Genomic DNA, 27,609 nt, shown 5'->3' with positions numbered 1-27,609 from the left:
GCCCAGTCTGTGGACCCCACCCCCATATCACGACCCTTTGCAAAGCAGGGACTGAGGGGGTAAGAGCGCGAGGGCAGACCGGGCTAACGTCTGCTCCCCGCGCCGCTGTCCCAAGGGCATCCCCCCTTGTGCCCAGTTGTGCCCGAAGCTCTCAGGATCCAAGACGCTGGGGGGCAACCGTTTTCCTTGCCCGCCGCCCCCTCACGCTTCCCTGCTTTTCCCCTCAGCCTGGTCACGGGCTGTCCCCTCCCCCAGCAACACAACCCTATAATAAACAAGTCTTTCCTTGATCCTCCCCTGCCGCGAGCGCCCTCCGGGACCTTGGCAGCTGCAGCCGCCGCGGATCCTTTCCAGAAAGGGGGCGTGGCGGTGGGTCGGGGTTCGGCTGCAAGCGTTCGGGGGCTCAATGGGGGCGGGGCCCGGCCGCTGTCACCGGGCAGGAGAGAACGTTGCTTACGTGCGCCAGGAGCCCATTGGCCGAGGCGGGCCACACTCCCGGACCTGGATTGGGCCGTGGCGCAGAGAAGGCGTGGACTTGCCGCGCTAGTCCTTATAGGCTGCTCCGCGGTGGTGCTGGGGAGCAGCAGGCCAAAGGGGAGGTGCGGATGTGGAACGGGCAGAGGTCTGGGTCGCGCTCGGTGGTTGGCTCCGGTTCGCACACCCATTCAACCAGCAGGACGCACTAGTCCTAGCACTTCTCGCTGACCGCGCTAGCTGGTGAGTGTGCCTTCTGTGTGTGGGTCCTAGAGCTCGCGGTCTGGTCTGGTCCCCAGACTGACGCCTGGTGGGTGCCCCTCTTGTCTTACAGCGGCTTCTGCGCTCCGGCATTCCGAGCTCATCAGCAAACGCCCTGGCGTCTGTCCTCACCATGCCTAGCCTTTGGGACCGCTTCTCGTCGTCGTCCACCTCATCTTCGCCCTCGTCCTTGTCCCGCACTCCCACCCCAGACCGGCCGCCGCGCTCAGCCTGGGGGTCGGCGGCCCGAGAGGAAGGGCTTGACCGCTGCACGAGCCTGGAAAGCTCGGACTGCGAGTCTCTGGACAGCAGCAACAGTGGCTTCGGGCCGGAGGAAGGTGAGCGGTGAGCGGTGGGCGGGTGCCGAGGCGACTCAAGGGGCCGGGAAGGTGGGGAAGCGCCGGTGCTGGAAGGAGTCAGAGCCACCTTGGCTTTCTATCCCTTCGAGACCCAGATTGCCTGGAGGCAGGAGGAAATGGAGTATAGGGTACGAGAGTGAGGCAGAAACTGAGGCACAGAGTGGGAAGGAGCGTTGATTTCTTAAGGAAATAGCACCTCCCCCGCCTGTGCGTTTTCTTTTGAAGCCGGTGTAATATCCGTCTTGTGTGTTCTCCCTTCCAGACTCGGCTTACCTGGATGGGGTGTCGTTGCCTGACTTCGAGCTGCTCAGTGATCCTGAGGATGAACACCTGTGTGCCAACCTGATGCAGCTGCTGCAGGAGAGTCTGGCCCAGGCGCGGCTGGGCTCGCGGCGCCCTGCGCGCCTGCTGATGCCTGGCCAGCTGGTGAGCCAGGTGGGCAAAGAACTACTTCGCCTGGCCTACAGCGAGCCGTGTGGCCTGCGGGGGGCGCTGCTGGACGTCTGCGTGGAGCAGGGCAAGAGCTGCCATAGCGTGGGCCAGCTGGCACTCGACCCCAGCCTGGTGCCCACCTTCCAGCTGACCCTCGTGCTGCGCCTGGACTCACGCCTCTGGCCCAAGATCCAGGGGCTGTTTAGCTCCGCCAACTCTCCCTTCCTCCCTGGCTTCAGCCAGTCCCTGACGCTGAGCACTGGCTTCCGGGTCATCAAGAAGAAGCTGTACAGCTCAGAACAGCTGCTCATTGAGGAGTGTTGAACTTCAACCTAGGGGGGTCGACAGTGCCTCCCAGGGCAGAGAAGACTGAACTTTTGGGGTGGAGACTTTTGGGCAGGAGCTGAGGGACTGATTCCTGTGGTTGGAAAACAGGCAGCCACCTAAGGTGGGGAGGGTGAGGGAACACAGTTTCCCAGGAAGCTCATTGAGTTGTGTGCAGGTGGCTGATTATTGGGGACACAGACCCCTCAGTACTGTAGCATGAAACAAAGGCTTAGGGGCCAACAAGGCTTCTGGCTGGATGTGTGTGTAGCATGTACCTTATTTTTATTACTGACAGTTAACAGTGGTGTGACAGCCAGAGAGCAGCTGGGCTGCTCCGGCCTCGGCCTGGCCCGGGGTGAAGGGGCCTGTGCTCCTCAGAGCAGCTGGAGGGAGGGGGGAGGTCGTGGAGGTGGTTTGTGTATCTTACTGGTCTGAAGGGACCAAGTGTGTTTGTCATTTGTTTCATAGCTTTTGTTTTTCTGATTGGAGCATCACTACTGACCTGTTGTAGGCAGCTATCTTACAGACGCATGAATGTAAGAGTAGGAAGGGGTGGGTGTCTGGGATCACTTGGGATCTTTGACACTTGAAAAAATACACCTGGGAGCTGCGGTCAACCCTTCCCCTATGGAGTACTGTGGAGCTGAGCTGGGAGGGGAGGGGCCAAGAGGGTGGGGGCTGGAACCCCTTCCCGGGAGGAGTGCCATCTGGGTCTTCCATCTAGAACTGTTTACATGAAGATAAGATACTCACTGTTCATGAATACACTTGATGTTCAAGTATTAAGACCTATGCAATATTTTTTACTTTTCTAATAAACATGTTTGTTAAAACAGTTGGTTGAGTCTCTCATCAATGCCATGAAGCTAAAAGGAGGGTGGTGGGTGCTAGTGAAAGGCAAGTCTCATCAGGCTCTGGGGTCGACCTGTATGTTCCTCCATCCCTTTCTGGGACTGCCTGCCAGCATGGTGACACTGGTATGTGTATCATGTGCCATCTGTGCCAAGAACCCTTGGCCCTGTGCTGGCTGGAGCTACCGGGAGAACACAGTGGAAAGCCCCTGAAGGTAGGGGATGAGTCAGACCTATCAAGCCAGAGTCTCCAGAGGGAGAGCTCACCTGGCTGCCCAGGTTAGAAGGCCCAGACAGGAGTGCCCACTGACCCCAAGGTCTTTAAAAAAAATTTTAAGATGGAGTTTCATCGTGTTGGTCAGGCTGGTCTTGAACTCGCGACCTCAGGTGATCTGCCCGCCTTGGCCTCCAAAGTGCTTGAATTACAGACATGAGCCACCACGCCCGGCCAACCCCAAGGTCTTCAACAAGCAGTAAAAGAACTAGGAAAGACCTTTTTTTCTTTCTGGGAGAAAAATCAGTTCTATATTTTCTGCAGTCATGGAAATTACAAGTCTTATCTTTGGATATAAAAAGGCTAAAAGGGAGCGTTTCAAGAAGTCTACTTAGCTCATGCCTCTCACTGGACAAGGAACTGAGGGAAATGAGCTGCCACTGGAAGGAAGTCTGGACCAGGTGGGTACAGAACTGCCTGTACACACACAGGTGAGGGAAGGAGTGCTAAGGGCTTAGAGAGGAAGGAGAAAGCAGACCTTTCTTCACGTTGCCCTGGGTGACCTGGACGCCCTCTGTGGCCTAGACTCACTGCACACACTGGTGGCTCACACCTGTAATCCCAGTGCTTTCAGAGGCCGAAGTGGGAGGATTGCTTGAGCCCAGGAGTTTGAGACCCTGTATCTCCAAAAAAATTAAGGAATTAGTCCAGCATGGTGTCGTGCACCTGTGGTCCCAGCTACTTGGGATGCTGAGTCCGGGAGTTCAAGGCTACAGCTTGGGTGACAGCAAGACTCTTGTCTCTAAAAACAAAACAAAAGATTCATTGTGCACTCTGGGCCCTAAGTTCCTTATCGGAGAAATTGGCAATTTGGGGTTGAGCCAGATGAAGGGCAAAGCCTTTCCCCCTTCTTCCCTGGGACTACATCCACCCACACCAACTGGCCTTTGCAGAGTTCCTATCTCCCTTGTTTCTCTTCCTGGTCCCAGACAGGCCTTGTTTGCTCAAGACTGTAAAACAGTGATTCTACCACTTGAATGTTCGTAATTAGATAGCTTGGGGCCCTCCTGGAGATTCTCAGTGCATCTGGGCCAGGGCCCCAGAAATCTGCATTTACATGAGGGATTCCGATAGAGGGTCCTAAACTTTATGATGACTTAGAAGAGCCACCTCCTGTTGGTAGAACGAAGTGACTTTTCCCCCAAAATGAATGAACTGGGGTTAGAAGTGCATTTGGAAATGGTGAGAACAGTGAAGACCCCCAGGGCAGTGTTCAGAAAGCCCTCACGCCCATTTTCTTAGCACATCCTCCTAATAGCCACCTTGTAAGGGGTGGGTGGGGCAGGGGTTTATAATGTTTTACACTTTAGTAAATGCAGGCCCCAGCCCTGGAATGGTCATCTTCTTAGATAAGGGCTGACTTTGTCCACTCCCAGCCTTCTGAGGTTCAAGGGCTGGGAATAAAGCAAGCTTGACACCTAGGCTGAGTCTGAAGGGCACTTTCCCAAGAACTGAGATCTGAGCCAATGCACATGATCCTGCCTCCCCAGTCTCAAAAGAGAAGCAAGGAAACAATTGTCTGTCTTCAGGGTAGATAGTCTTGTTGGTATTTGGGGTCTGCGCTGGATGGACCGGTCAGCATTAGCCCCTCTCCAAGCCAAGGAGGCAGCTGAGCCCAGCACCACGCCTTTTCTTAGATAGTCGGACTAAGACCAAATCAAAGCTTGGGTTCCCAAGATAGCTCAGCTGAGATAACTGGCTTGCCTCATTTTCACAGGACCTGAAAATCCTCCCGCAGCAGGAGAGAAGGGTCCCCCAGTGGGAGCCCTGTAGATGGAGTCTCACAGTTAGTGGGAAGAGGGTTGCTGAGGCCCAGGACAGTTCTGAGTCCTGAGGTCTCCTAAGATGTGGCAGGGAGCTTTGCCCCGGGTACTGGACTCCCTAAGAGAAAATGGGGCACACTTCTTTGTTGTTAAGCCGGAAAACTAAGAAAGCTTATAAAGACTTACACATAAATTCAACTTTGGTAAATGCTTTCAGAAATTGTTCTATTTAGCAAGGACCAGTCTGAGAAAGGAAGAAAGGAAAGAATAAAAAGAGAAAAAAGAAAGGAAAGGAAAGGAAAAAGATTGCCCTGTTTGGCCTAGAAAATGTGTCCTGATTCCCTCCCTTCACCCAGGATTCCCTCTCTTATTCCTATTTCCCACCTCATCCGGTCAATCTGCCGTGGCTCCCTATTACCAGATTCCACTGCGGCCTTTTAGGACATTTGGTATTGGACCCTATACTCCCTACAGAGGGCTCACCTCCCACCATTCCCCTTATTTGGGGGCAAGTCAGTACAAACTGCCCTTTTCTCTAGGCCCAGACTCTGCTCATTCTAGTGCCTCCCACCAAGGATGTGGTTCCTCTGTTTTGCTGGCAAGCCCTGTCCTTCCTTTAAGGCCTAGAACAAGTTCCAGCCTTTTTATGGCTCCTTTCTGCCTCCCCTCCCCCCACCTTTCACAATTGCAGTGTGAAAACATGGCATACAATGATCTCATTGTATGCTGTTTTGTATCCCCCTAGTTCTATAGAACACCCCAAGGTTCTCCTCAGGCCTGGCACACAGTGGTTAACTAAGCATTGGCTGTCTGAGCCCTGGGTCATGCCCCCTCCCTAAGCTCAGAGAACATAAGATTCCCTCACCAGCCTCAGACTCTCAGGCTACAAGGAGAGGAGGGAGGGGTTAGAAACAGTTGCTGTTTTCATTAGCCTTCCGCCTAGTTTAGAGGAATATGAAAGGCTCAAGTCCTGGAAGGGAGGTAGTGTCCTCAGTGGCTAAGACCACCTGCAATAGTGAAATCCGGATTTCAAATCCCAGCTCAGCCATTTTCTAGCCAATTACCTGGAGCACTTTACCTCTCTAAGCTTCAGTTTCCTCATCTGTAAAGTGGGAATGATAGTGAGGAAATGATACATGTAACAACATTACTAGGGCCCCCATCCCCCATGAGCAAAGGATGCCCAGGACTGGAAAGAAAATGACAGCCTGAGCATGGCAGAGTGAGCTGCGCAGCAAGTGCCTTTAGTAGGACTATCCTTTGATTCCTGTTACCTCTAAGCTTACACGGTTCCTCTAACGGTTTTGTTTTGTTTTGTTTTGAGATGGAGTTTTGCTCTTGTTGCCCAGGCTGGAGTGCAATGGTGCAATCCTGGCTCACCACAACTTTCATCTCCCAGGTTCAAGCGATTCTCCTGCCTCAGCCTCCCAAGTAGGTGGGATTACAGGCGTGCGCCACCATGCCCGGCTAATTTTGTAGTTTTAGTCAAGACAGGGTTTTTCCGTGTAGGTCAGGCTGGTCTTGAACTCCTGACCTCAGGTGATTTACCTACCTTGGGCTCCCAAAGTGCTGGGAGGTGTGAGCCACCACGCCTGGCCTCTAACAGCTTTTCAAAGTTATGGTCTTGGTGGGGAGCTGTGGCTCACACCTGTAATCCCAGCACTTTGGGAGGCCAAGGCAAGTGGATCATGAGGTCAGGAGTTCAAGACCAGCCTGGCCAAGATGTTGAAATCCCGTCTCTACTAAAACTACAAAAATTAACCAGGTGTGGTGGCAGGCACCTGCAATCCCAGTTACTCGGGAGGCTGAGGCAGGACAATTGCTTGAACCTGGGTGGCAGAGGTTGAAAAAAAAAAAGCAAAGTTACTGTCTTAACAGCCATGTTGGCTGGGCACTGGTGGCTCACACCTGTAATCCCGGCACTTTGGAAGGCCAAGGTGAGAGGATTGCTTGAGCCCAAGAGTTCAAGACCAGCCTGAGCAACACAGTGAGACCTCTCTAATTAAATAATTAATTAATTAATTAAATACATTTTTAGCAGCCATGTCAACATATGACCTTAACAAATTCAAAAGAAAAACAAGGCTGGGCACAGTGGTTTATGCTTGTAATCCCAGCACATTGGGAGGCCAAGGCTGGTGGTTCACTTGAGGTCAGGAATTCGAGACCAGCCTAGTCAACATGGCGACACCCATCTCTACTAAAAATACAAAAACTGGCCAGTGTGGTGGTACATGCATGTGGTCCCAGCAATTTGAGAGGCTGAGGCAGGGAAATTGCTTGAACTCGGAAGGCAGAGGTTGCAGTGAGCAGAGATCATGCCACTGCACTCCAGCCTGGGCTACAGAGTGAGCTCCACCTCAAAAAAAAAAAAGTTTCTTTTAATTCCACCTCATGAATCAGAAGGATACACTAAGGCCCAGAGTAGCTCGTGAGGGGATCTGCAGGACTAAAATGGGCAGTGTGATCTCCTGCCTCCTGGGCCTTCCGTTAAACCCTCACAAGCCCTCCCAGTTTCCCAGCTCAGGTGCAGCCTGCGTCATCCACATCCTACTTTGGCTGCTGGAGGAAGCAGGGGAAGCTGAGGAAACATGGGCACAGAAACCAGGCCCAATTAATAGACCATTATAGGACTCCGTAATTATCCCGAAATGGAAGACCTTTTAATGAAAGAATCACAAATTAGAGAGAAAACCATTAAACCCAGACGTGTGCATGCAGGGGCCCAGCTGAGGAACCTCCATTCTGATCCCAGTCACGGGCAGATTCATGGAAACGTCTGGGGCAGTAGATGCTGCCTGTGGCCATGTGGAGCTGGTGGCTCTGAATGTAGAGATTGGTGCGCTGCATTCATTCGGCCACTCATTTATTCATTCACCCGCTATAATGTATAACAAATGAGTCCATGTGGGCTGCAAGAGAAAAACAAGGTAAATAGGAACGCTTATGAAGCTGATATCAGCTGGGTGCGGTGGCTCATGCCTGTAATCTCAGCACTTTGGGAGACTGAGGTGAGCAGATCACCTGAGGTCGGGAGTTTCAGACCAGCCTTACCAACGTGGTGAAACCCCATCTCTACTAAAAATACATAATTAGCCTGGCATGGTGGCACATTCCTGTAATCCCAGCTATTTGGGAGGCTGAGGCAGGAGAATCGCTTGAACATGGGAGGTGGAGTTTGCAGTGAGCTGAGATTGCACCATTGCACTCCAGCCTGGGCAACAAGAGCAAAACTCTGTCTCAAAAAAAAAAAAAAAAGCTGATATAAAAATGTTCTTCCGGTTAGGTGCAGTAATCCCAGCGCTTTGGGAGGCCAAGGCGGGTGGATCGCCTCTACTAAAAATACAAAAATTAGCTGGCTGTGGTGGCACATGCCTGTAATCTCATTTTTTTTTTTTTTTGACTGAATCTTGCTCTGTCACCCAGGCTGGAGTACAATGGCACCATCTGGGCTCACTGCAACCTCCGACTCCTGGGTTCAAGCAATCCTCCTGCCTTAGCCTCCCAAGTAGCTGTGACTACAGGAGCCTACCACCAAACCTAGCTAATTTTTATATTTTTAGTGCAGGCAGGGTTTCACCATGTTGGTCAGGCTGGTCTCAAATTCCTGATTTCAGATGATCTGTCCACCTCGGCCTCCCACAGTGCTGGGATTACAGGCGTGAGCCACTGAGCCGAGCCCTTTTTCAGGTATACATAAACAGCTGGGTATGTGGTATGTGCCTGTAGGCCTAGCTAGCTACTCAGGAGGCTGAGGCAGGAGGATTGCTTGAGCCCAAGAGTTCAGGGCTGGTCTGGGCAACATAGAGAGACTCAGACTCTAAAAAATAAAAATAATTTTTATATATACACAAAAATTAACTCAAAGTGGAAAGTGTATCATAAGTCTAAATGGAAGAGCTAAACTATAAAACTCTTAGAAGATATATAGGAGTAAATCTTCATGATCTCAGATCAGGCAATTATTTCTTAGATAAGATTCCAAAAGCACAAATGATAAGAAAGAAGACTGACAAGTTGGATTTTATGAAAATTTAAAACAGTTGTGCTTCAAAGGACACCATCAAGAAAGTGAAAAGACTGAAATACTACCCACAGGGGGCCAAAAAAAAAGAATGAAAGTGAAAAGACAACCCACAGACTGAGAAAATATTCAGATATTCAGATCTTTGCTCATTGTTTATTTGAATTGTAAGAGTTTCTTATGCATTCTAGATGCAAAGGCCGCTGCACAGGCCAGGTGCAGCCACTTTGAAAAGCAGTTCAGTGGCTGGGCACGGTGGCTCATGCCTGTAATTCCAGCACTTTGGGAGGCCGAGGCAGGCAGATTGCCTGAGGTCAGGAGTTTGAGACCAGTCTGGCCACACGGTGAAACGCTGTCTCTACTAAAAATACAAAAATTAGCCGGGCATGGTGGCACACGCCTGTAACCCCAGCCACTTGGAAAGTTGAGGCAGGAGAACTGCTTGAACCTGGGAGGCAGAGGTTGCAGTGAGCCGAGATTGTGACACTGCACTCCAGCCTGGGCAACAGAACAAGTCTCCGTACCAAAAACAAAAAAAACAAAAAACAGTTCGGCGGTTCCTCAAAATGCTAACCATGGAGTTACCATAGGACCTAGCAATTTCACTTCTAGGTATACACTCAAGAGAAGTGAAAGCATATGTCTACACAAAAAAAGTTGTACACGAATGTTCATAGCAGTATTATTCACAATACCCAAAAAGTGAAAGCAACCCTACCGTCCCTCAACAGACTTTAAATGAAGTATGGCATAGCCACACAATGGAACATTAATTGGCAAAAAAAAAAAAAAAGAAAGGCAATTCTGATACATGCTACAACATGGCTGAGTTTCCAAAACATTCTGCTAAATGAAAGATGCATGTCACAAAGGATGACATATTGTATGATTCCATTTATATGAAATGTCCAGAATATGAAAATCCATAGAGACGGAAAGTAGGTTAGTGGTTGCCTAGGGCTGGGAGTTTGAGGAAAAGAGTGGGTGACTGCTCATGGGTATTGAGTTACTTTTTGGGGTGATGAAAATATTCTAAACCTGACTGTGTTGATGGATGCAGAACTCTGAACATACTAAAATCCATTGAAATTTGTGATATGTCAATTATATCAATAAAGTTTTTAAAAATACACATTTGTCAAAATTCATGGAATTGTACATCTAAAAAAAGGTGCATTTTGCTACATGCAAATTTTACCTCAATTAAAAAAAAATTCAACACTCCCCAAAAAGCATATAAAATAAGCTCTGGGCTGGGTGCAGTGGCTCATGCCTGTAATCCCAGCACTTTGGGAGGCCCAGGCAGGCAGATCACTGGAGGTCAGGAGTTTGAGACCAGCCTGACCAATACAATGAACCCCTGTATCTACTAAAAATACAAAAATTAGCTACCTGGGAGGCTGAGGCAGGAGAACTGTTTGAACCTGGGAAGGGGAGTTTGCTGTGAGCTGAGATCAAGCCATTGCACCCCAGCCTGAGCGACAGAGCGAGACTCCATCTGGAAAAAAAAAAAAAAAAAGCTCTGGAAGTTTAAAAAGTAAATTATGGCTCCATAATTATAGCTCAATTTAGTGTAAATATGGTAAATTTCACTAAGAAAAGGAAAACCAAGAGAAGCTATGATTACTTTGGCTCAATTTTTTTTTTATTGTCTGTTTCCGTCAATAGAATGTCAGTTTTTGCCTGCCTAGCCTTGTGCCTGGCTTATAGAAAATGCTAAGAGAGCCAGGAGCCTCACACCTGTAATCCTAGCACTTTGGAAGGCCGAGGCAGGCAGATCACGAGGTCAGGAGTTCAAGACCAGTCTGGCCAACATAGTGAAACCCTGTCTCTACTAAAAATACAAAAAAAAAAAGTAGCCGGGTGTGGTGGTATGTGCGCCTGTAATCCCAGTTACTCAGGAGGCTAAGGCAGGAGAATCATGTGAATCCAGGGGGCAGAGGTTGCAGTGACCCAAGATCACGCCATTGCACTCGAGCCCCAGTGACAGTGTGACAGGCGGGAAGGATGAAAAGGACCATGACAGCTCAAGTCCAGCATTTTCTGGAGAGGCCTATTTGGGCTACTTTCAAGCTCTTTACTATTATTATTTATTATTATTATTATTTTAAGACGGGGTTTCACCATGTTAGGCTGGTCTTGAACTCCTGACCTCAGGTGATCCGCCCGCCTTGGCCTCCAATGTGGTTGGATTACAGGCGTGAGCCACCACACCTGGCCAAACTATTATTATTTTTAAAGTCCCTCCATAAGCCTATATTATTATTTTTGAGACAGAGTTTTGCTCATCTCCGAGGCTGGAGTGCAGTGGCGTGATTTCGGCTCACTGCAACTTCTGACTCCCAGGTTCAAGCGATTCTCCTGCCTCTGCCTCCAAGTAGCTGGAATTACAAGTGTGTACCACCACACCTGGCTAATTTTTGTACTTTTAGTAGAGACAGAGTTTCACCATGTTGGCCAGGCTGGTTTCAAACTCCTGCCCTTAGATGGTCCGCTCACTTTGTCCTCCCAAAGTGCTGGGATTACAGATGTGAGCCACTGCGCCCAGCCCAAGCACTTTATTATTATTGTTATTACTGCTATTGTGGTGAAATACACATAATATAAATGTTGCCATCTGAACCGTTTTTGAGCATATGATTTAGAAGTGTTAAGTATATTCTCATCATTGTGCAATCAATCTCCAGAACTTTTTCCCTTTTCTAAAATTGACACTCTATGCCCATTAAACAATTCATTTTCTCCTCCCGTGGCAACCCCCATTCTAATTTCTGTCTCTAGTAATTTGACTATTCTAGGTACTTATATAAGTGGATGTAGTATTTGTCTTTCTGTGACTGATTTATTTCACTTCGCATAATATCCTTATAGTTCATGCATGTGGTAGCACGTGACAGCATTTCCTTCCTTCTTCGGTCTACATAGTACTCAGTTGTATGCACACACCACATTTTGCTTATCCATTCTTCTGTCACAGACACTTGGGTTGCTCCCATCCTTTGGTTATTGTGAGAAAGCTGCTATGAACATGGGTGTACAGTTACCTCATCAAGTCTCTGCTGTCACATCTTTCAGGTGTAGACTCAGAAACAGAATTGTTGAATCATATGGTAATGTGATTTTTCATCTTTTGAGAACCTGACATACTATTTTCCATAGTGGTTGCACCATTTTACACTCGCACCACCAGCACACAACACTTCCAAGAAATTTTGTGGCCCGCTACACCCCAGTCCCACTCCAAATGCCTCAACAGGCAAGTCCTGCTGCACCCACTCCTACAAGGTGGTAAGTGGTGAGGGGCCAGGCGAGAGCTCGGGATCGCTAGCATTCTAGGATGTTCTAGGAAGTCAGAGGAGAGGGTTGAGAACTGCACACTGTACCACAGGGCTACAAGAAAGGTCAGGCTCAGGACTGAAGAGGATAAATAGCCCATATTTACGGAATCTTTTGTGTATTTAACTCACTTATCACCAACTACAAAACAGCTACCACTATTATTATTCCCATTTACAGATGAGGAAACCAAGCAACAGGGGGCAACAGAAGGAGCTTAGATTGGGAACGGGGAGACCTGTGGTTTTGCCTGAGTTTTCCACTGATCCTTTTGTTTCTTCATCTTTGAACTGAGGGGATGGGACTGGATGACACCTAAGAGAGATTCCTTGAGGCACAGCTCAGCTGCCAGCCGCTGCCACTGCTGTTTCCCTCCCGCCCCACCCGATTTCCCTCCCTGGGTTCAAGTCTGGGGCGGGGCTCAGGGTAGGAAGAACAGAGCCTTCTTGCAGGTCACTAAGCAAATGCTTGACTGCTTTCTGGGGTGTGTCTAAGTCTGGAAGGAGAACGTTAAGAAGAAATTTCCACGGCCCTTCCCACATTGGGGGATTTTCCACTCTGCCTGGGCAGACATGCCTCTCAGGTTCCCCGGAGCCAAGCTCTGGCAATCCGTAGGTTTCATTGAATGGCTCAGCTAAGAGAAATGTTCTAGGTCTTGCCCTAGGAAAGGGGCAAGTTTGTTGAGACACAACTGATCTGGAAAGACGAAGTGGGGTTGGAGGCAGGATGGTACAGAATCAAGTATTCAGTCTAGAAGAACCGCAGAGAGAGACCAGGGGAGACAGAAGCCATCATGGGGAACTTCCTAGGATAAGGAACTAGATTTGGAGGGGCAAAGGAGACTTGCTAGGCAGACAGGAGAATGCAGAACAGATGAGGGGCCAGGCTTGGTGGCTCACATTTGTAATCCCAGCACTTTGGGAGGCCGAGGCAGACAGATCACCTGAGGTCAGGAGTTCAAGACCAGCCTGGCTAACATGGCGAAACCCTGTCTCTTCTAAAAATACAAAAATTAGCCAGGCATGGTGGCGTGTGCCTGTAGTCCCAGCCATTTGGGAGGCTGAGGCAGGAGAATTGCTTGAACCCAGGAGGTGGAGGCTGCAGTGAGCCCAGATAGCATCACTGCACTCCAGCCTGGGTGACAGAGACTCCATCTCAAAAAAAAAGAACAGATGAGGAAGAAAATAACATGACCCTGCTTTGCGAAGCAGACTGAGGAATACAGAAGACAGACAGCTGTTACTGGGGCTGGTCCTGCGGCCCCTGCTCTTGCCAGTCCTACTGTGGGAACACTCTTCCCTCAGAGCATCCCCTGGCCAGCTACCAGAGCATCAGGTTTAGTTCACTGTCCCCTGCTCCACAAGGCAGCATGCCCTGGCCACGCCTGCAAAAGCAGCCAGCCTCGAGTGCAGCTCTGCATTTCTTTCCTTTTTTTTTTGAGACAGAGTTTCACTCTTGTTGCTCAGGCTGGAGTGCAGTGGCACGATCTCGGCTCACTGCAACCCCTGTCTCCCGGGTTCAAGCGATTTTCCTGCCTCAGCCTCTCAAGTAGCTGGGATTGCAGGCGTGAGCCACCAAGCCTGGCCTGCAGCTCCAAATTTCATTTTCTCCACAGCCCTTACAACACCCGAAGTTAGCCTGTGTGTTTGTTCAGTGACCACCTCCCGTCTACAGGATGGGAGTTCCATGACAGCAGAGGCATTGCTGGGCTGGTTCTCCACCAAATCCTAAGAGCCTGGCACATAGCTAGCTCAGTAATTTTTGCTTGTTTTTTATTTTGTGTTGCTCTGTCACCCTGCTGGAGTGCAGTGGCACAAACACAGCTCACTGCAGCCTCAACTGCCCAGGCTCAAGTGATCCTCCCACCTTAGCCTCCCAAGTAGCTGGGACCACAGGCATGCACCACCACTCCCAGCTAATGTTTTATTGTTCTTATTGTTATTCGTAGAGATGGGAATCTCACTTTGTTGCCCAGGCTGATCTCATATTCTTGGGCTCAATTGATCCTCTCACCTTTGCCTCCCAAAGTGTTGGGATTACAAGTGTGAGCCACCACACCCAAACTCAGTAAATATTGTTGAGATTCACTGAATTGTACTTTGGAATGTCATGGTAAAAGGAAGCCTACAGGCCATGTGTGGTGGCTCATGCAGTAATCCCAGCACTTTGGGAGGCTGAGGCAGGCAGATCATCTGAGGTCAGGAATTTGAGACCAGCCTGACCAACATGGCGAAACCCCATCTCTACTAAAAATACAAAATTAGCCAGGTATGGTAGCAAGCACCTGTAGTCCCAGCTACTCAGGAGGCTGAGGCAGGAGAATCCCTTGAACCTGGGAGGTGGAAGTTGTGGTGAGACGGGATTGCACCACTGCACTCCAGCCTGGGTGACAGAGCAAGACTCTCTCTCAGGGAAAAAAAAAAAAAAAAAAAAAAAAAAAGGAAGCCTATAATAATTTTTTTTCTGAGTACCTACTATATGCCAGGCACTGTGCTAAGTGCCTTACAAATATTATCTCATATTTTCCTCTGAACAACTCTATGGGAGAGGTGCTAGCTGTTTTATAGGTGAGGAAACTGAGGCCCAGAGAGGTTAGTGAAGTTGCTCAAGGACACACAGAGACAGGATTTGAGCCTCCACATTTAACCTCTAGTCTAGCAATGTCCAATAGAAATATAATACAAAGCTGGGCACAGTGGCTCATACCTATAATCCCAGCACTTTGGGAGGCCAAGGCGGGCAAATCACCTGAGGTCAAGAGTTTGAGACCAGACTGGCCAACATGGTGAAACCCTGTCTCTACCAAAAATACAAAAATTAGCTGGGCATGGTGGTAGGCATCTGTAATCCTAGCTACTTGGGAGGCTGAGGCATGAGACTCACTTGAACCCAGGAGGTGGAGGTTGCAGTGAGCTGAGATCACACCGCTGCACTCCAGCCTGGCGGATAGAGCAAGACTCTGTCTCAAAAAAAAAAGAAATATAATATGAGCCATACAAGTAATTTAAAATTTTCCAGTAGCCTTATTAAAATGTAGAACCAGGTGAAATTAACTTTCATAACATATTTTATTTAGTCTGACATAAAAATAGTATCATTAGGCTGGGCACAGTGGCTCACGCCTGTAATCCTAGCACCCTGGGAGGCCGAGGTGTGCGGATCACCTGAGGTCAGGAGTTCAAGACCAGCCTGACCAACATGGAGAAACCCTGTCTCTACTAAAAATACAGAAAAATTAGCCAGGCATGGTGGCACATGCCTGTAGTCCCAGCTACTTGGGAGGCTGAGGCGGGAGAATTGCTTGAACCGGGGAGACAGAGGTTGTGGAGCCAAGATCATGCCACTGCACTCCAGCCTGGGAGACAGACTCTGTATCAAAAAAAAGATCATTAAACATGAATCAATATAAAATTTTGAATTAGATATTTTACATTTCTTTAACTCTCCAAAATCTGGTAACTAGTTTATATTTACAGCATTTGCTAAATTTTCGTCAGTAAAATGATCTGTATTTAGATTTCATAAAATTTGCAGTTGAAAAAGTAGATTCATGTGCCCAAGTTGTTCCAAACATCCTTTAACATTTTCCAATATCTGAAATGGGTATCACTTTTTTTTGTTGTTGAGACAAGAGTCTTTCTCTGTTGCCCCAGCTGGAGTGCGATGCTGCAATCTCGGCTCATTGCAACCTCCACCTCCTGGGTTCGAGAGATTCCCCTGACTCAGCCTCCTGAGTAGCTGGGACTACAGGTGCCTTCCACCATGCCCAGCTAACTTTTGTATTTTTAGTCGAGATGGAGTTTCATCATGTTGGCCAGATAGTCTTGAACTCCTGACCTTGTGATCTGCCTGCCTTGGCCTCCCAAAGTGCTCGGATTACAGGCATGAGCCACCTCGTCTAGCTGAGTATCATTTTTTAAACTTAAATGACTTAAATGTATATTAATTAAAATTAAAAATTTTTTTGAGTTAGTGTCTCGCTCTGTCATCTGAGCTGGAGTGCAGTGGCACAATCTCGGCTCACTGCAACTTTTGCCTCCCGGGTTCAAGTGATTCTCCAGCCTCAGCCTCCTGAGTAGCTGGTATTAACAGGTGCCTGCCACCATGCCCAGGTAAGTTTTATATTTTTAGTAGAGACAGGGATTCTCCTTGTTGGCCAAGTTGGTCTCGAACTCCTGACCTCAGGCGATTTGCCTGCCTCAACCACCCAAAGTGCTGGGATTACAGGAGTGAGCCACTGCGCCCGGCCAATTAAATAAAATGTAAAGTGCAGCTCCTCAGCAGCGCTAGGTATATGTCAAGCACTCAACAGCCACACATGGCCCATGGCCTCCATGTTGGAAGGCACAGCTGTGAGCTGTATAGCCTTGTCTGGCATGAGGGTTGGATGGGTAGGAGAGGGAGGCTGGAGTCCAAGAGGCCAGTGGGAAAACTCCATAGCCAACTAGGGACCAGCTATGGAAGAGAAGGGTGGGGAAAACAGAGACAGGCAGGCCTGGGCCCACCTAAAAAATGAGACAGGATCCCCAGCCATGACGCCCACCAAGCTACACGGGTCTGGCCCACTAGCTCACAAGAGGAGTATCCACGGTGGGCTCTTCCTACTAAGGAAGTGATGGCCCCAGACTCTTGGGTAGAGCTCCTGTGCCCTCCTACACTACTACAAAGGGATCTGGGGGAATGTATGATGCTGGATCTGAGCAGGCTCCAGCTCTGTGAGTGGAGTGATCTTCCTCTTATCTCTCCCATCTGTGGGCAGTTGGGGTGGTCCTGGTTAAGCAACTCTGAAGTCAGATACACCTGGGTTCCAACCCCAGCTCAGCTAATTCCTTACTGTGTGACCTTGGATAAGTCAAATCTCCTCTCTGAGCCTCAGTTTCCTCATCTGGAAAATGAAGACAAATAATGAAATATTGTAAGACTCTAATGATATCTGGAGAGTGCCCAGCCCAATCAATCAAATGATCAATTAACAATCACTGTTCTTCCCAGGTAATGTCCTTTTCCTGTTAAAATCAGGAAAGTAAGCCAGGCGTAATGGCCCACCCCTAGAATCCCAGCTATTAATATTTAGGAAGCTGAGGCAGGAGGATAACTTGAGCCCAGGAATCCAGCCTGGGCAACGTAGTGAGACCCCATCTCTACAAAAACATTAAAAAATTAAAAATTATTTCAGAATAGAAAAATAGATTGGAGAATGTTGGTGATTGGAAAGGAGAGGGCGGAGGTGAGATGAAGGGGGTTAATTCCCATAGTGGAGGGTCCCCTTCTAGGACTCCCCCATCTTTCCTGCTGGGGATCCTGCCTCAATTTTAGGTGGACCCAGGCCTGCCTGTCTCTGTTTCCCCCCCTTCCCTCCAATAGACTTGGTTAATCAGCAGGGGTGGGGAGGGGCCCGCTGCTCCCAGAAGCCGTAGGTGCTGGAGCATGAGGTAAGAATGGCCAAGAGCCACCTTCCAGAAATGGGGAGAATGACTCAAACGGAATCAGGAGTGGGTGAGGTCACCCTGGGTACCTGGAGTTACTCAGAGTGACACTGATACATGCCTGGCAGGAGCGATGGATGAGCGAGACTCCAGGAAAGCAGGTGGGGCTAGAAACCACCCAAGACAAGGACACTGCTGGGTTTGAAACTCCAGGTGAGCAGAGTACAGCCTGAGAGCAGCGGCAGAGGCTGAAAGTGGGCTTGGTCCGGGTGTTTTTGAGGGTGGGGTAACTCCAACTCTCCCCCACTGAGTCAGCACCCCACTTAAGCCAAAGATAGTGAGATCTGTGACCTCAGCTTCGCCCACTGCAACTCCACAGTCCCCAAACCTTTGCTCTGCTGGGTCCTCCCAAGTGTGAGAGCTGACACAGCCCTGAGCAGCCCACTGTCCTCTGCCCTGCCAAGTCTTCTAACTCTTGTCACCTTGTCCTACATCATTTCTTCCCTTGTCTGGCACCCCCTCCTGGAATTGGTGCCCCAGAGGTGGGAAAAACCTACCCAGCTCACTGCTCTATCTCCAGAGCATAGCTCAGACTCTGGCATATGTGAGTGCTTGGTAGAAACTTGATGGGGTATTAAAGTTGAGAGCTGGGTGGGTTCTCATTGCATTTCTAACACTCCTTAGGTGGCTTTGGGCCCACGCCTCTGAGCCTTGTTTCCACATCTGTAAAGTGGCAAACCATCGCCATGAAGAACTGGGAAGAACCAGGTCACAAGGCAGGGAGGATGAAGCATCCAGCCTGTTCTACCAAGTTTCCGATGGCTAATCCTTCAGGTGCAGCTTGTAAGCAGGTCAATTACAGAATAGGAAACTGAGGTACAATGAAGTCATGATTAGAAGATTGCCCAGGGGGACCAGTCAAGGCCTCCCTAACACCCTGCAAGCCCTTCTAGGAGCTCTGGTTACGTCACTCTCATTCAGTCCACCTGGGAGGTGCTGTGTAAGTTGGCCCTCCCCACTCTGCTTCCTCTTTGAGGTGACTCCTAGTGGTAGGCAAGTGATGGAAAACAGCAGAGATGGCTGCCTCTGGTGTTGGGGTCTACAGTCGAAGAGCCCGGCGTCGGGGGGGCATTCATCATCCATAAGTATCCACTTAACTCTCACTATACTCCAAGAGGGAGGCAGTCCAGCCTAGTGGCCTAGTGGTGAGATGCTCCCACTGTGGAGTCAGGCTGGTGTTGGCCTTAGGACAGTCCTTCCTTTTTTTTTTTTGAAACCAAGTCTCACTCTGTCACCCAGGCTGGAGTGCAGCGGCGCAATCTCGGCTCACTGCAACCTCCGACTCCTGGGTTCAAGCAATTCTCCAGCTTCAGCCTCCCGAGTAGCTGGGATTAACAGGTGCCTGCTGCCATGCCCAGCTAAGTTTTGTATTTTTAGTAGAGACATGGATTCTCTTTGTTGGCCAGGCTGGTCTCGAACTTCTGACCTCAGGCGATCTGCCCGCCTCGGCCTCCCAAAGCACTGGGATTACAGTTGTGAGCCACTGCGCCCGGCGTGGGGCAGTCCTTCCTAAGCCCTAGTGTCTTACCCAAAAAGATGCCTTAGAGCCCCACTTACTATCAACACTCAACAAACAGCATGTGTTGTTAGTTTTTGTCTGTTTTGAAACAGAGTCTCACTCTGTAGCCCAGGCTAGAGTGCAGTGGTGCAATCATGGCTCACTGCAGCCTTGATCTCCTGGGCTCAAGTGATCCTCCCACCTCAGCCTCCCAAATTGCTGGGATTACAGGCATGAGCCACTGTGCCCGGCCAGTTTTTTAGCCTGTCAGCTCTGTGAGGAACACTTATTATGGTCATTGACCCTTAGTACATGCTCAGGTGGATGGATGAATGAGTGGAAGAGAGGAAGGAAGAGAAAGTAGGAGGGAGAAGAGGAAGAATGAAGGAAAGGTTGAGTTTGTTCTGGAAGCTCCCAGCTTCCATTCCTACCACACTCTCCCTCTGCTCCCAACACACCAGGGAACTGACTCAAGGCTCTCCTCTTACCAGGTGCTTCGTGGGGTTCAGAGAGAAGAGCCAATCTGAAATGGGGCACTGGTCTGAACCCTGGACCTGCAGCTTGCCATTGACTGAACTTAGCCGCTTAACTATTCTCCCCTGTAAAATGGGAGTGATCATAGCAACTACTTCGCTGAATTGTAGGAAGACCAAAAGATGTATATGAATACATTTGTTAACTAAAGAGTGTTAGGGATTCTCCAGGGTAGGGATAGGCAGTGCAGGCTCTGGGACCAGACTTGTGTTCACATCCCTGCTCCACTGCTTGGAGACCTTTGGCAAAGTCCTTAACTCCTCTGGGCTTTAGTTTTCTCATCTGTAAAACAGGGATTATACTAGTTCCTATCTCATAGAGTTGTTATAAAGATTAATGAGATAATGCATGAGAAGCTTTTGAATCAGTGCACAGCACAGATTAGGTGATCAGTCAGTGGTGTCCATGATCAAGTGCCTGATATGTGCCTGCTGTCAGGACAGATGCTGTGAACTACTTCACACTAAAATGTTAATGAATGACCAGATCTACGATGCTTGGGTGAGTGTGGAGGCTCAGGCCTGTGATCCCAGCACTTTGGGCGGCCAAGGCAAGTGGATCGCCTGAGGTCAGGAGTTTGAGACCAGCCTGGCCAACATGGCAAAATCCTGTCTCTACTAAAAATACAAAAATTAGCCTGCATGGTGTCTGGCATCTGTAATCTCAGCTACTTGGGAGGCTGAGGCAGGAGAATCACTTGAACCCAGCGGGTAGAGGTTGCAGTGAGCTGTGATCACACCACTTCACTCCAGCCTGGGCGACAAGAGTGAAACTCTGTCTCAAAAAAAAAAAAAAGATGATCTACTATTCTCTCTCTCTCTCTCTCTCTCTCTCTCTCTCTCTCTCTCTCTCTCTCCTCTCTCTCTCTCTCTCTCTCCCCTGGGGGCATATGAATCTTAACAGGAATAAAAGAAGTGAAACCCCATCTCCCCATCTAATTATGGGATTTAAAAAGTAAAACAGGCATACAGGGGGTAGGCGAGGGCCTTCCTAGGGTCCCTCAAAATCACAACTGCTGTCCACTGCACAAATCCTGCCTGGTCCCAGAGAGGGACCACACACAGGGGAAGGGAGAACATAGTGCCAGTCCCCGAGGAAGCTCGCCTCTGCTGGAGAAACAGGAGGCAGCTGGCCCCCAGGACACTGCATCACTCCAGCTAAACCCAGAGGCCCTTCCATGGCGGCAGTGGCCCAGCCTGAAGCAATCAGAAGGGCTTCAAGGACCCTCCAGGGAGCAAAAGAAGCCCAGGTCAGGGGATGGGAACAGGCACCAGATGTGGCACCAAGAAATGTTCTAGTGGGTGTCAGGATTATTTTTCATTATCCTCAGAATTTGATCAAACCCATTTATTATTATTATTATTATTATTATTACTACTAAGATGGAGCTTTGCTCTTGTTCCCCATGCTGGAGTGCAGCGGTGCCATCTCCGCTCACTGAAACCTCTGCCTCCCAGGTTCAAGAGCTTCACTTTCCAATCCATTTCTCCCTGACTGGCACCTGTAGTAGAAGGTACAGAGGGAGTCAGGAGGTGGGCTCTGAAGCCCTGGCATTGGGACATTATCAATGGGCACTCATCGATATCTCTTCAATTCCTCCTTTGGGGAAACCCTCTTCCCTCCTTCCCTTTCAGCCCATTGGAGCAGGGGAGGCTGCAGGTGTGGGGCCTGTGAACAGACTTGCCAATCAACACGGGATTATTCCTGCCCTGCCCCTGGTATCTGTGTGGTCATGTGACCCCAATTGTCCAGTTAGAGTGAAACCCGGGATGTGTGTCACAATTCCCAAGGACAGAGCCTCTTTTCTACTCCACTAGAACTTGGGATGATGAGCCCCTGCAGCTGCAGCAACGCTCATGGAGCACAAATCCTTCCTAAGAGGGCAAAGGCAAAGGAGAAAGACTCTGGGATACGAGTCTTCATGACGTCGTGGCATCTCCAGATCAAGTCAGGCCTGCAGTTCTCAGGTTCCTGAGCCAGTAGATTCCCTTTTTAGCACAAACCAGTTTGAGTCAGGTTTTCCGGCAGTTGCATCATTAAGAGTCTGACATTTGACCAGGCGCGGTGGCTCACGCCTGTAATCCCAGCATTTTGGGAAGCCGAGGCAGGCGGATCACCTGAGTTAGGGAGTTCGAGACCAGACTGACCAACATAGAGAAACCCCCTTTCTACTAAAAATACAAAATTAGCCGAGTGTGGTGGTGCATGCCTGTAATCCCAGCTACTCAGGAGGCTGAGGCAGGAGAATTGCTTGAACCGGGGAGGCAGAGGTTGCAGTGAGCCGAGGTCGCGCCATTGTACTCCAGCCTGGGTGACAGCAAGACTCCATCTCAAAAAAAAGTCTGACATTCACATGGTGAACCTTCTTAACCTCTCTGAACTTGTTTTCTCATCTGCAAAATGGGAATGAGAACATAATTTTTTTTAGGAGAAAGGGTTGTTCTGCGATAATTTTTTTTTTTTTTTTTTTTGAGATGTAGTTTCGCTCTTGTTACCCAGGCTGGAGTGCAATGGCGCGATCTCGGCTCACCGCAACCTCCGCCTCCTGGGTTCAGGCAATTCTCCTGCCTCAGCCTCCTGAGTAGCTGGGATTACAGGCACGCGCCACCATGCCCAGCTAATTTTTTGTCTTTTTAGTAGAGACGGGGTTTCACCATGTTGACCAGGATGGTCTCGATTTCTGGACCTCGTGATCCACCCGCCTCGGCCTCCCAAAGTGCTGGGATTACAGGCGTGAGCCACCACGCCCGGCCTGTTCTGCGATAATTAAAAGGGTCGGCCAGGGTCCAACACTTAACATAGGGCCCAATGCCCCATAAGGCTCAAAAAAAATCAGCTCTCAGGTGCTCCATAAATGTTGGAAAATTACTAGGCAGGCAGCTCTGGCCCCTGAGGTGAACTGTGAGGGCATCTTGACAAAAGCCTCTTCCTGTGACTCTGTGAAAACCCTGTTATGGGGGGGCACGCCTGCAGGGTGGCACCAAGAAATGTTCTAGTGGGCGTCAGGATTATTTTTCATTATCCTTAGAATTTGATCAAACCCATTTATTATTATTATTATTATTATTACTAAGACGGAATTTCGCTCTTGTTCCCCACGCCGGAGTGCAGTGGCGCCATCTCGGCTCACCGCAACCCCTGCTGCCCAGGTTCAGGCGATTCTCCTGCCTCAGCTTCCGGAGTAGTTGGGATTACCGGCAGATGCCACCAGGCCTGGCTAATTGATCAAACCCATTTTACAGATGAGGAAATGAGGCTTAGAGATTAGGTCCAGTCTAATGCCAAGTTCAGCCACTGTCCTGGTTCAGGCCCTCGGCTGCAACACATCTGCCCCAAGTGGGTCACGCCTTGCCAGGCCTCAACCCCAACTAGGCTAAGCTAAATGGTCTGTTCTTCTTAAACGGGGTCCAGAGGGAACCTCAACCTGTTTTGAAAGGACAAGGAGTTAGAAACACTTTCTCCTTCCTTCCCCTGAGGGGTGGGCTCCATCTTCTTTCTTTCTTTTTAGAGAAGGGGTCTCCCTATCTTGCCCAGGCTGGTCTCCAACTGCTGGTCTCAAGCGATCCTCCCTCCTTGACCTCCCAAAGTGATGGGTTTAAAATGAGAGCCACGCGCCCTGCCTCCATGTTCTTTAATCCGCTGTACCTGGCCCGGGGACCTCTGCCGATAAAGCTCAGTTTCCCCTTTCTGATGTCTTGGAGTGAAGGCGCTGTTACCAGTTCGCGGCGGTTAACCCCACGGAGACAGCCTGACGCAGATTTGCTACAGGAAACCACACAGTCTCACGGCTTGGCACGAACCCTTCCTTCCGGGCCGGCCAGGATGCCTGCGGGTGGGGGTGGGCGCGGCACCTCCTACTTCCCCCCCCAGATAACCACCAACCGGCCACATCATTCTCATGTCTGGGAACTGAGCTCACTCCGGGCTTTTCCTACGTAGCCCACTTCAAACTGTTTCCTCATCTGCAAAATGGGCACAAGTATAGCATCCACCTATTTCAGGGTCGTTTTGAGGGAATTTTGGAGAGAAAGCTAGGGTTTTCAGCACACGGATAGGCACAAAGTATAAGTTCGCCGCTCCTCCCCCACTCCCCGCCCCAGCCGAGACAGGAAGGCTCGCGTGCACTAGGCCACAGGCGGAGTTTGCACAGGGTTCCATGCAACTCCGAGCCCAGGGTCCTTCCACTGCCCGAGCTCAGTCTTCAGCCAGTGGGACCCTTCCACCCCCTTCCTTAATATATTCCTCCTCTGCCTCCTCCCCGCCTGCATGGCAACCGCCTCCGCCAGGCGGTCCTCGGAAACGTCCGGGCCGCAGCCCCGGCCCTCCCGGGCGGCCAGAGTGGCCTCCTCCCTCGGTTCCCTCCAGCTCCGCGCCTCCCTAGCTTTGCCCGAGGCGCGCCCCGCGAGCGCGACCCTGACTCCAATCCCAAGCCACGGCTGCGCCACGCGGGAAGGCCACGAGGAGCGGAAGGGGGGGCCCGCGGGTCTCCCTGCCGGACTCGGGGAGACTCATCACCCGCTAATCCCTCAACTGGGTCGCACCAGGTCTGCCTTGGTTGGTCTCTTCTGCTGGAGGAGGAGGGACCTCGGCTTGGTGACCAGTGAGGAGGCTCGCGGGGTGCTCTCGGCTGCCATGGCAACGGAGCGGCCGCCCGCTTCCTCACGGGGTGGAGCCTGCTCTCCCAGGACCGTCCATATCGCGGTCACATGCTGTGGCCCCAATCCTAAATTAGCATAAGGTGGAGACTGACCTACAGGGTCGGAAGTTGAGGAACAACTAGGACCTGTAAACCCTTGACAAATGCCTACAGTGTAGACAAGTCCCAGCACGTCCAAAATAGATAAGAGGAGGCTGCCTGGAGAGGGACACGGTGAGGAGGGTCTGCTGAAACGGACAAAGAAACCACTTGAGGGCCGTGGAGTGGACTAGGCACGGCGGGGGCAGGGCACAGAGTGGGGTCGGTGCTTAGCAAGCAGATTAGGGTTTTCAAGCCAAGACCCACCCAGGGCAGGGTGGAGAACCAAGGAGAGCAGCTGCGCTGAACTGTGGGTCTCACACTGTCCTTCAGTCTCCCGGAGGAAGAGGGAGCCAAGGATCGCCAAGGTCATTCCCTTGCCTCAGGCAGCTGCACCCCACCTTAGGTACAGTCATGTCCGGTCTTGAGCATTCATTAACCTCGTATTCTTCCCAGGAAGAGGAAGGTGACCAGGTTTATTGTCCCCATTTCATAAATGAGAAAACTGATGCCTGCCTGCTCAAGTAGCTCAGCCTTGGGCCCTGGGGCCTTTCCAAGGAAGCCCCAGCCCGCAGTTCTGACTCTGCCCACCTTTGCTGATGGTGCAGGGATGCCAGGGCCAACTGAGCCCCATGTTGAACGAGGCAGGTGAGTTGGGGTCAGAACCCTGCCCCCCACATCTGATAGCCCTGGGTGGGGATGTGTCTGACTCCCTCCTCAGTCACTCTGGGAGGGAGTTCAGTGTTGCCCCACGCTCGTGGCCTCCAGAAGCCCACAGTCTAATGGGAAGACAGACCTACAGGGACCGCATGCTGTGAGAAATGCTGCAGGGGTAATGTGGACAAAGCACAGGGGAACACAGCCCAGGGAAGTCAGGGAAAGCCTCACAGAGGAGGCAGCCCCAACACAAGATGCAGAGGTGTTTGCTAGGCAGCCACACAAGGGGACACCATCCCAGGTAGAGGGAGCAAAGCCTAGAGGCCACATGTCTGCAAAGCCTAGAGGCATACCTGAGAGTGCCGCATAGGAACAAGTCTAGGATTGTGGACTGGAACTTCAGGCAAGACCCAGGCTGCAAAGTGAATGCCAAAGACAGTGCTGTGTGCTCCATGGTTGAGTGCTTTCAGCCCCCACCTGTGTGTGTGTGTGTGTGTGTGTGTGTGTGTGTGTGTGTGTGTGTGACAGTCTTGCTCTGTCACCCAGACTGGAGTGCAGTGGTGTGATCTCAGCTCACTGCAACCTCTGCCTCTCAGGTTCAAGTGATTCTCCTGCCTCAGGCTCATGAGTAGCTGGGACTACAGGTGCACGCCACCACACCTGGCTAATTTTTGTATTTTTAGTAGATAGAGGATTTCACCATGTTGACCAGGATGGTCTCAATCTCTTGATCTCATGATCCACCTGCCTCAGTCTCCCAAAGTGCTGGGATTACAGGCCTGAGCCACCATGCCTGGCTCAGTCCCCTTGAATCAGCAGGCAACCACATACACTTTTCTCCAACTGGCAGATTCACGGAGCCTCAAGAACTTTTTTCAGGACCCCACTCTGGATTAGAAGTGAACACTGTCTGGCTCAACCCAGTGGCTAACGTCTGTAATCTGATCACTTTGGGAGGCTCAGGTAGGCGGATCACTTGAGGTCAGGAGTTCAAGACCAGCTTGACCAATATGGTAAAACCCCATCTCTACTAAAAATCCAAAAATTAGCCAGGCGTGTTGGTGCACACCTGTAGTCCCAGCTACCCGGGAAGCCGACGCATGAGAATCACTTGGACTGTTATGCCGAGGTTGCAGTGAGCTGATATCACACTACTGCACTCCAGCCTGGGTGACCGAGACTCTGTCTCAAAAAAAAAGGCCGTGTATGTGTGTGTGTGTGTGTGTGTGTGAGAGAGAGAGAGAGAGAGAGACAGAGTCTTGCTTGTCGTCTCAGTGGCGCAGTGACTCATGCTTGTCATCTCAGCAGTTTGGGAGGCTGAGGCCGGCAGATCACGAGGTCAAGAGTTTGAGACCAGCCTGGCCAACGCAATGAAACCCCATCTCTACTAAAAATACAAAAATTAGCTGGGCGTGGTGGTGGGCACCTGTAATTCCAGCTACTCAGGAGGCTGTGGCAGGAGAATCACTTGAACCCAGGAGGCAGAGGTTGCAGTGAGTGGAGATCGCGCCACTGCACTCCAGCCTGGGCGACAGAGCTAGACTCCATCTCAAAAAAAAATGGCCAGGCAAGGGTGCGGTGGCTCACTCCTGTAATCCCAGCACTTTGGGAGGCCGCAGTAGGCAGATCACCTGAGTTCTCGACAAGCCTGGCTAACATCGTGAAACCCTGCCTCCACTAAAAATGCCAAAAAAAAAATTAGCTGGGCGTGGTGGCGTGTGCCTGTAATACCAGCATTTTGGGAGGCTGAGGCAAGTGGATCACTTGAGATCAGAAGTTTGAGACCAGCCTGGCCAACATGGTGGAACCCCATCTGTACTAACAATACAAAAATTAGCTAGGCGTGGTTAGTGGGCTCCTGTAATCTCAGCTACTTGGGAGGCTGAGACAGGAGAATCACTTGCCCAGGAGGCAGAGATTGCAGTGAGTTGAGATCCTGCCACTGCACTCCAGCCTGGGTGACAGAGTGAGACTCCACCTCCAAAAAAAAAAAAAAGTTAACGCTGTCAAGTATACCACATATAACTGCAGGAATGAATCCCACAGGTGTAACGTTGAGAGAATGAGGCCCAACACTGAGAGTCATTCTATATGACCCATTGACATGAAGTTCAAAACCAGGCAAAACTGATCTATGGTCAGGAGAGTGGTTACCTTTGTGGAGTGTGGTGACTAGAAGGTTGCCAGGAGAAGGGCTGTGGGGGCAGTAATGTCTGTTTCTCGAGCTAAATGTTGGTTTTGCAGGTGCATTCTCTTTGTGAAAATTCATCCAGCTGTTGCTGGCCATAGTGGTTCACACCTGTAATCCCGGAACTTTGGGAGGCTGAGGCGGGAGGATCACTTGAGGTCAGGAGTTGGAGACCAGCTTGGCCAACATGGTGAAACCCCATCTCCATGAAAAATACAAAAATTAGCCAGGCATGGTGGTGGGCACCTGTAATCCCAGCCACTCTGGAGGCTGAGGCAGGAGAATCACTTTAACCCAGGAAGCAGAGGTTGCAGTGAGTTGGGATCACACCACTGCACTCCAGCCTGGGTGACAGAGTAAGACTGAGACTCCATCTCAAAAAGAAAAAAAGAAAAAGAAAATTCACCAGC

General features: G+C 50.3%; 1 protein-coding gene and 1 long non-coding RNA gene across 2 annotated transcripts; one reads left to right on the top strand and one right to left on the bottom strand.

Annotated features, from left to right (window-relative positions):
• Positions 1 to 577: 577 nt before the first annotated feature.
• Positions 578 to 2,688, top strand: DDIT4 (DNA damage inducible transcript 4). Its single transcript, XM_002756255.3, has 3 exons — positions 578 to 717; positions 809 to 1,073; positions 1,357 to 2,688. Exons 2-3 carry the CDS (start codon positions 869 to 871, stop codon positions 1,848 to 1,850), a joined length of 699 nt encoding a protein of 232 aa, XP_002756301.1. The 5' UTR covers positions 578 to 717; positions 809 to 868; the 3' UTR covers positions 1,851 to 2,688.
• A 4,694-nt stretch (positions 2,689 to 7,382) lies between these two features.
• LOC118146303 (uncharacterized) lies at positions 7,383 to 24,319 on the bottom strand. Its single transcript, XR_013524929.1, has 2 exons — positions 24,161 to 24,319; positions 7,383 to 7,653 (listed from the first exon to the last, which is right to left on the bottom strand). It is a non-coding gene; the product is annotated as an uncharacterized LOC118146303 (long non-coding RNA).
• Positions 24,320 to 27,609: the final 3,290 nt, after the last annotated feature.

The sequence above is a fragment of the Callithrix jacchus genome, chromosome 12 (assembly GCF_049354715.1).
Source record: "Callithrix jacchus isolate 240 chromosome 12, calJac240_pri, whole genome shotgun sequence".
Lineage (NCBI taxonomy): Eukaryota > Metazoa > Chordata > Mammalia > Primates > Cebidae > Callithrix > Callithrix jacchus.
The sequence above is the reverse complement of the archived record's forward strand: the minus strand, read 5'-3'. Positions and strand labels throughout refer to the sequence as shown.

Bases quoted from the DNA above. Each gene is read 5' to 3' on its own strand.
- DDIT4 (XM_002756255.3), top strand. From the start codon at position 869: ATGCCTAGCCTTTGGGACCGCTTCTCGTCGTCGTCCACCTCATCTTCG. The intron at 1,074-1,356 runs GTGAGCGGTGAG...TCTCCCTTCCAG, and splicing joins TGGCTTCGGGCCGGAGGAAG to ACTCGGCTTACCTGGATGGG.